Here is a 9,081-nt window from a genome sequence, read left to right as displayed (position 1 = left end):
TAAATGTAATTTTGAATTGAAACCACTATATTATTCACATTTTATATTAAAGCGCACTTAACAGTTTGCACATCTCTGCATAAATAAACTAGTATGGGTATTAGCACTCAACATTAAATTAAGTGATCCAATGTTTTCCAAGGTCTAAAACTGGGACACACTAGACTGATATTTAAACCATGGGATTCCACAGACATGAAGACAATTTCAACTGATTTTTAGCCTTATATTCCTCAGAATGTGCACACTAGACCGCAAGACCAAACACTCGCTTGTAGGAACAATTACACAATGACACAAGATCGAACAGAGACTCACAAGATGAAACGTGACTGAAGAAGAAGAAGTACACATGGACTGCATCTGAAAACTGGAAAATGCTGCCTTCAGAGGATACATTTCAAAGTAGGAAGGCATCAAGTCACATTCGAACCCAATGCTAGCTTCAAATCCTACCTCCTGAGATGCCTTCACCTGGTCGATTTTTGAAGGCAGCATAGATGTATCCTTTGCTGCCCTTGATATCCCACAATCCTGTGCGATCCATTCTGTAATGGTTGAACAAAAAAAATAAAGATGGAATCTGAAAGTTGCGTTTAGTGGTCAGTTTGTGTGTAAATATGTTTCTGACGAACTTTTTGTACTTTAGATATTATTTCTAGCACGACATAAGTAATATACTAATTAAATATTCGCTTAGTTATCACCAAAGCTTGTTCTATTTTGTTGTAGATCATTAAACGTTACGCTGTCTCAGAAGCATGTCTACAGTAAATTTTTGGATACAGCCATGGAGGACAGTTAATGTTGTCAGTTGGCTCTCCTGGCGCATTTTCTGTTGTAAAGTGTAAAACAAAATAGAAAATCGTTGCATGTTTGTGGCTGCCAAGTTTTAGATATAGAAGCACGCAATGTCATTACAAATGCGAGCAAGTGCCACCTACTGGATGTAGGTGGCACTTGCTCGCATTTGTAATGACACTCCACAATTGTGGATTTTAAGCACAAATCCTTTCCCCACCCCTAATTCAACATTAAAATTGGTGCTAAAATCTTCAAGTGTGTGGCCATCTTAAAAGTCTTTTTGAAGACGGGATATTATCACACGTGAAAAGTTGATGATTTTAGGTAGAGTGTTTATTTGTAAAGTTTTTACAGCATTGAAATTACAAATGTAACAGGATTCCCCCTTCATTTTAAACATAAGTACTTCGCTAAACAATACAGATCATTTATGAGAACATTTTTTTTTTATTTACTCAAAGATTAAATACATAGATTCACATTTTCATCATTTAATATATACTAATACATTGGTACAGATATGTTTAATTGTTTAATACATTTTCATAATAGTAAAACAATGTCAGTTTTGAATTACAACATTATAGCTCTGTAGATAACTTTCACTTGTGCCATTCCTGTGGCTTAAGAGAAATGTTCAGATGTGGTTTTCAAAACTAATCCTCATTATTTCTCCATCTCAGTGTACACATAAACAATGTGCTTTTTCTACAGCAGAAACCGAAATACCATAACTCACACATACCATACGTATAACCAGGCTCTATATGTGGCAAGAAAGACTAGTAATGTTAACAGCTAGATCATAACTTGATTCTGAATGTGACCAAAGTGATCAGAGATGTCACGATCATTTTGCAGTAGCATGATTTTGTGTGTTTGCTCATGTCAAAGCGATGCTTAGTGCATCACAGCTGACAACAGAAGTGATGCTAGGGTCATCCAGAAAGCTGTGAGCATGCTAGCCAAGACTGGAGACTTGCTCGCTGTAAAAAAACAAAAAGGAAAGAAATGCTCAGTTACTGATTCAATGAGATAAGATTCAATAAGATTCAATCATTTATCAAGTTTGCCTTTGTTGACTGTAAACACAATAGGGTATCTATCTTCTTGTCCACACTACACCACTTGTCTATTATGCAATATTATTGAAGCTGCTAAACCCATCACATTTTTAAAGAAACTACATATGAGTCATTGCATGAAAACATGTCAAGAAATGTTCACTGACCAGTGAATCCGCTGGAGTCTGTCACTCTGATAGATGTTGTATCGATTTTTAATGCTGAATTATTTTTAACATAATCAACAAGGGCTTTAGCCAGTACGGTTGCGTTAGGAGGAGTAGAGATGGTTTTGTTGAATTCAAGTACACCGTCTACGTCAATGGAGCCACTCCTGGGAGAGAACAATGTTGAGCCACTCCTGGGAGAGAACAATGTTCAAATATAATAAATTAAAACAACTGCAACTAATGACTAAGTAAACAATATATATATATATATATATATATATAATGTAATAAAATCTTACTTGTACTTCCGAACCCATGTGCGAATGTAGCTCCCAAAATTTTTGTAAGCTTTCCCGAACTATAATAAATAAATAAACAGTTCAGAAGATATTTTAATTGTAAAATGATGAACAAAATTTATTTTTAATTGTTTTCTAATTAAAATATTTCCATTACTCAAAGGACAAAACAATTACCTCAGTAGAGATCTTCGTTGTCAGATTTTTGGCTGTATCCGAATTAATATTTGATAGTTCACTGTTGAAATTATCATTCATTTTGAAGGTTATATTATACTCTGCAACAGCAGAGCCTGCCGAGGTTGTTGCAGCTGAAGTTGTAGTTGAAGTATTAGCTGCCACAGTTGTTGCTTTTTAGGGCAGAATTAAGAGAAAATGGGACATAGATCAATAATATGTACTTGGCGTACCAAGTTCACAAACGGTCTCAACCACAAACAGGTTTTAGCACCTCCCAACAAGATTTTTTTGTGGTTGTGTCATCAAACAAGAAGGTTTATGTCTATATCTTTAAAGGAATGACATTGTAACAGGTAAGTATCTACAGCAGGGGGAAAAGCATCTTTAATTATACACTGACCATTGGTTGATGGAATTTCAGTAACATTGATGGATGTAGCATCAACTGGAATGCTCAAATTTCCACTTTTGGCTGCATCAGCAAGAGTGCTTTGGACTTCTGTGATATTAGGACTAGTGTTGTTTGTGTTGTCAAACTCAAACTCAGAATCCACCACAATGGAGCCCGGACTGTAGGGAACAAGTATGTTGAAACACAGTCAGTCATAATTAACCAACAAGCAAATGGTCACTTGATTAACAATCGGATTAACCAAACACCTATTTAAAAAAAGCAATCCACTAATCAATAAATAAAAAAACAGTGTTTGTGATTTACCATAAGGGGATGTAATGTTTTACCTGAGTTTTTTAATTAACATGCGTAGGAAGTTCTTAAAACGCTTCATGTAAAATGGAGAAATCTATAAAAGACAGATAATCATAAAACAATTATTTACATACAACACTGTCAGATCAAATTTTCCATTTTGAGAAATGTGAGTTTAGGCAGACAAAAAAGGAAGTATTTAGCAAATTACACAGTATATAAAAACAGATATATTAGTATTTAAAAAATAACATATAATATTAGCAGTATCTACAGCTATTGCAATCAATAACCATGCCTCATTAGAGAAAAATATTACCGCATTGATGATGGTTTCTGTCAGCCGTTTGGTGTCAGGATGAGAGAGATTGGAGTAGGTCTCATTAAAGGTTTGATTAATTCTGAACACTACATTCAGTTTTGCAATATTAGCTGGTGCAGTGGTTGGTGCAGCTGTTGTAGAAACTGTTGTATTTGCAGCCGAAGTTGAAGTATTTGGTGAATTAGTTGAAGCTGCAGTTGTCACAGTTGCTGTTTAGGGCAGAATTAAGAGAAAACGGGACAGAATTCAGTAACACTTAGTAGGTGTACCAAGTTTACAATGAATCTCAACCACAAAAAGCTTTCAGCAGCTCCCAACAAGTTTTTTGTGGTTGTGTGATCAAACAAGAAGGTTTATGTCTATATCTTTAAAGGAATGACATTGTAACAGGTAAGTATCTACAGCAGGGGGAAAAGTGTCTATAAATATACACTGACCATTGGTTGTTGGAATTTCAGTAACATTGATGGATGTAGCATCAACTGGAATGCTCAAATTTCCACTTTTGGCTGCATCAGCAAGGGTGCTTTGGGCTTCTGTGATATTAGGACTAGTGTTGTTTGTGTTGTCAAACTCAAACTCAGAATCCACCACAATGGAGCCCGGACTGTAGGGAACATGTTGAAACACAGTCAGTCATAATTAACCAACAAACAAATGGTCACTTGATTAACAAACTGATTAACCAAACACCTATTCAAAAAAGCAATCCACTAATAAATCAATAAAAATAAAAAAAAACTGATGAAATTTAAACCAGTGTTTGTGATTTACCATAAGTGAATGTATTGTTTTACCTGAGTTTTTTAACAGTCATGCGTAAGAAGTTCTTAAAACGCTTTCTGTAAAATGGAGAAACCTATAAAAGACAGATAATCATAAAACAATTATTTACATACAGCACTGTCAGTTCTGTTTTACAGATCAAATTTTGCTCCAAGAAATGTACTGAGTTTAGGTAGACAAATGAGGAAGTACTTAGCAAATTACACAGTATATAAAAACATATATATTAGCATATAAAAAATAACATAATATTAGCAGAATCTACGGCTATTGCAATCAATAACCATGACTCATTAGAGAAAAATATTACCTCACTGATGATGGTTTCTGTCAGCTTTTTGGTGTCAGGATGAGCGAGATCCTTGAAGTTGTTATTGAAGATTTGATTCATTTTGAACACTACATTCAGTTTTGCAATATTAGCTGGTGCAGTGGTTGGTGCAGCTGTTGTAGAAACTGTTGTATTTGCAGCCGAAGTTGAAGTATTTGTTGAATTAGTTGAAGCTGCAGTTGTCACAGTTGCTGTTTAGGGCAGAATTAAGAGAAAACGGGACAGAATTCAGTAACACTTAGTAGGTGTACCAAGTTTACAATGAATCTCAACCACAAAAAGCTTTCAGCACCTCCCAACAAGATTTTTGTGGTTGTGTGATCAAACAAGAAGGTTTATGTCTATATCTTTAAAGGAATGACATTGTAACAGGTAAGTATCTACAGCAGGGGGAAAAGTGTCTATAAATATACACTGACCATTGGTTGTTGGAATATCAGTAACATTGATGGATGTAGCATCAACTGGAATGCTCAAATTTCCACTTTTGGCTGCATCAGCAAGGGTGCTTTGGGCTTCTTTGATATTAGGACTAGTGTTGTTTGTGTTGTCAAACTCAAACTCAGAATCCACCACAATGGAGCCCGGACTGTAGGGAACATGTTGAAACACAGTCAGTCATAATTAACCAACAAACAAATGGTCACTTGATTAACAATCGGATTAACCAAACACCTATTCAAAAAAGCAATCCACTAATAAATCAATAAAAAAAATAAAAAAAACTGATGAAATTTAAACCAGTGTTTGTGATTTACCATAAGTGAATGTATTGTTTTACCTGAGTTTTTTAACAGTCATGCGTAAGAAGTTCTTAAAACGCTTTCTGTAAAATGGAGAAACCTATAAAAGACAGATAATCATAAAACAATTATTTACATACAGCACTGTCAGTTCTGTTTTACAGATCAAATTTTGCTCCAAGAAATGTACTGAGTTTAGGTAGACAAATGAGGAAGTACTTAGCAAATTACACAGTATATAAAAACATATATATTAGCATATAAAAAATAACATAATATTAGCAGAATCTAGGGCTATTGCAATCAATAACCATGACTCATTAGAGAAAAATATTACCTCACTGATGATGGTTTCTGTCAGCTTTTTGGTGTCAGGATGAGTGAGATCGTTGAAGTTGTTATTGAAGGTTTGATTCATTTTGAACACTACATTCAGTTTTGCAATATTAGCTGGTGCAGTGGCTGTTGTATTTGCAGCCGAAGTTGAAGTATTTGTTGAATTAGTTGAAGCTGCAGTTGCAATTTGATTTGTAGTTGTCGTTTGATTTGTACCTGCAATTTGATTCACAGGTGCATGTTTTATTTTGGGTTAAATTAAAATGGGACACAAATGAACAAAAGTGTGTCATTATTAATGTGAACTTGATGCCTTAATTATCGACAGTAAAATATTATTACATAAAAATAAATCTGTAAACACACTTACCAGTAGTATTGTTGAGAGAGGTGTTGTTGGTGCTGGTGGAGTTCTCGGGATTCTGAGCAGCATTTCCTGGCAGCTGTAGGATTCCTGTTTAAGGTGAAATGTGGAAAATGAAATATGGTAGCAATCAAATCGAGGAAAAAAAAAAAAAAAAAAAAAATTATGCATCATCACCCAACCGATTGTTGTGAAAATCACTTATCATTATATGTTTGTCACTTTTATTTTCCACTAATATTTCCGTTATGATTTTATTTTTAACATAGTTTTTGACCAAGTCTTTTTGTAATTCAATAGCAATGATGAACAATAAACTCTCACTACTTATTTAGAACAAGCAACACAACTAGGGTCTTACCAATTAGACACACAACAGGTATAATAATCCTCCACTCCATTGCTATGGTCTTTTAGCTGCCTGCCTAAAAATGAAAATGAAGCATAAAATGTAGCAAAGTTCAAAAATCACATTTCATGATATAACAGAATAAAATCCACATGAGTGGTAGGCTTAATATAAAAATTTCTGCATTAGCAACAAACAAGCAACCAATACAGTTACATTTACCAAGACTTATTATAGAAAATATTATAATGTATTCCACACACATTTTAAGCATGCATTATGGTTTACAAAAAACACACACTTATTACATAATAATCGTTGTCTTGTAAAAGTTAGATTGATTTTATATAACAGATCATATCAAATTAATTTGGTACAGAACAACTGAAAACATTTCTTATACTTACTCACTTATTGCACCAGAAAAATACAATCCAGGTTAATCCTTAAGTCAGTTCCTGTGATCAGCTAAACCTCTAAAGGAGCCCAGCTGAAAGGTGAGGTGACATTTAAAGGGTAACAGGTTTTTTTTCTTACTTGAAGAACCAACCAATGAGAGTGGAGAGTTGAGAGTTGAGCATGAGAGTTGCATGTTTGTTGACAAACTTGCGGAACAACAATATCAAAAAAGCTTTGTTTCCTGGTATGTACGTGAGAGTACCTGATGACTGCATAGGCAGTTTTCAACCAATTATGGTAAATTGAAAAATCATGGGTAAAAAATTGCGTTTTACATCTTTTAACACTGTGCCATCAGCAAAACCGTTTATAATGCATGTGGAAATATGTATTTTAACTGAAGTTAATTTTATTGGAAATAACTTTTTCACCCCAAAAGTAAAATGCAAATTGGATACCCAATGTCTTTACAATAGCTTATAGGCGAATCCGTGTCTAATAGAGTTATTCTAGTCAATAGGACTTAAATAGACATTGCAATAACTTAACTAGACATTCTGATGTGACCTGGATAATCTGAGAATATTTACAGACACAATCAAATACCCACTAAATGATATGACATTAGCCAGCTATCAAGCAAAAGAGCTGGCTAATTATTTTGGTTGATAAAGTAATTGAAATTAATAAATGAACTTATAGTTGGGGGTATGCCTGAATGTTCATCCTGGACATTTTAAATGGAACAAATACATATATACTGTATGTTTAATAACATACATAAAAAAACAGGTGCAGACAGGGGTCTAAACTGTCTTTAGATAGAAAAGGTGTGATAAAAAAAGGTGTGCTTGTTACTAATCATGTTGTATTTCCAGTTCATACGCAAAACCATGAGGAAACTATGTAACTGGATTTTCCAGCAAATGTAGTTCCTCATAACTCACAATGCTCGTTCCAAACCAAAATAGAGCTAAGATTTGACAAATGTCCTCCAATGCAAAAATCAACAATCAATGTGCTTATCATATAACACTTTATGATCTGTCCAATTTTTCTATGTTGAATCCTGCACAGCTATTCTTTATATGGTTGCTTAGCTGTAGTTACTGTTGCATCTTTAATTTTATTCATTTTTTAAATTTTTTTACATTGTGACTGCTAGTAAACAGGGAAGAATGTTTTCCCCATGCCAAAACTTCAACGTCACAGAATGGTCACAAGATTCTTATATTAATAGCATTCGGTTAGTAAACTCCCTTAAGCAATCTGTTCTTTTAATTTCACAAGACATTCAGTTTCTTAAAAATATTTAAATATATTGAAAATCCATGATGTCCACTGTATCATTGTTGTGTTTCCAGCTAGTACGCCCCATCAGGACTTTTATTTCCTCTGCTTTTTGTCATTTGTATAAATATCTTGGATTTAACTATGCCTGCTTTTGTAATTCCTGTGAAGTATGCTGATAACCTGAAGTAACACTCTGAGTTTCAGTGGGATTCAGAAGGCCTTGGATTTTCATTGGCAATGAATAGAACTAAGACCATAGACATGGTAATTAGTGCCAGGGAAGATAACAACAGCCCCCCTCCCTCTTCTCAAGTAATTTCAGGACATGTAATCAGTTGAGTCTCGACTTTTAAACTGCTTTGTTTAAAATATCATGAGTTGAGTTGAAATATCATCTGATTTGTCATGGGTTCATGTCAAGTATATGATTTCGATGTCAGATCACAGATTTTTAAGATTTTGGTGGTGATATGATTGTTTGTGTCACATGTAGCATATCAGAAATGACAAATCTCCATTTTGAAATGATCTTTAAACCTGGGAAAACCATTGAACCTTTTGTGTTATTTCTAAAAATCAATCATTAATGGGCAACTGAGTGATTTTTATGACTCTGAAAGCAATGAAATTGTTGGTGCCATATGTAGCATCACAGAAATGGCAAACCATCTTCATGGAATGATATTTCAACCTAGGAAAAACATGATATTTATTGTATAATTCTGAAAATCAAACATGAATTTGCAAGATCACTCATTTTGTACGATTTTGATGGTGATATGATTGTTCGAGTCACATGTAGCAGATCAGAAATTACAAATCTCCATTTTGAAATGATCTTTAAACCTGGGAAAACCATTGAACCTTTTGTATTATTTCTAAAATCAGTCCTTAATGGCCAACTGAGTGATTTTTAAGACTCTGAAAGCAAT

At 34.1% G+C, this 9,081-nt stretch overlaps 1 protein-coding gene across 2 annotated transcripts; it reads right to left on the bottom strand.

Annotated features, from left to right (window-relative positions):
- Positions 1–1,119: 1,119 nt before the first annotated feature.
- Positions 1,120–6,931, bottom strand: LOC141337250 (uncharacterized). Of its 2 annotated transcripts, none has more exons than XM_073843029.1 (16): positions 6,865–6,931; positions 6,470–6,533; positions 6,115–6,198; positions 5,746–5,960; positions 5,447–5,508; positions 5,085–5,254; positions 4,645–4,856; positions 4,346–4,407; positions 3,986–4,155; positions 3,546–3,757; positions 3,259–3,320; positions 2,918–3,087; positions 2,515–2,687; positions 2,338–2,396; positions 2,036–2,229; positions 1,120–1,790 (listed from the first exon to the last, which is right to left on the bottom strand). In XM_073843029.1, exons 2-16 carry the CDS (start codon positions 6,507–6,509, stop codon positions 1,705–1,707), a joined length of 1,971 nt encoding a protein of 656 aa, XP_073699130.1. In that variant the 5' UTR covers positions 6,510–6,533; positions 6,865–6,931; the 3' UTR covers positions 1,120–1,704. The 2 variants fall into 2 exon arrangements, with proteins under 2 accessions (XP_073699130.1, XP_073699131.1); XM_073843030.1 differs by having other exon boundaries at positions 6,869–6,926.
- Between the last annotated feature and the right edge of the window lie 2,150 nt (positions 6,932–9,081).

The sequence above is a fragment of the Garra rufa genome, chromosome 6, assembly GCF_049309525.1.
Source record: "Garra rufa chromosome 6, GarRuf1.0, whole genome shotgun sequence".
Taxonomy (NCBI): domain Eukaryota; kingdom Metazoa; phylum Chordata; class Actinopteri; order Cypriniformes; family Cyprinidae; genus Garra; species Garra rufa.
This window is presented reverse-complemented; position numbering and strand designations above follow the sequence as displayed.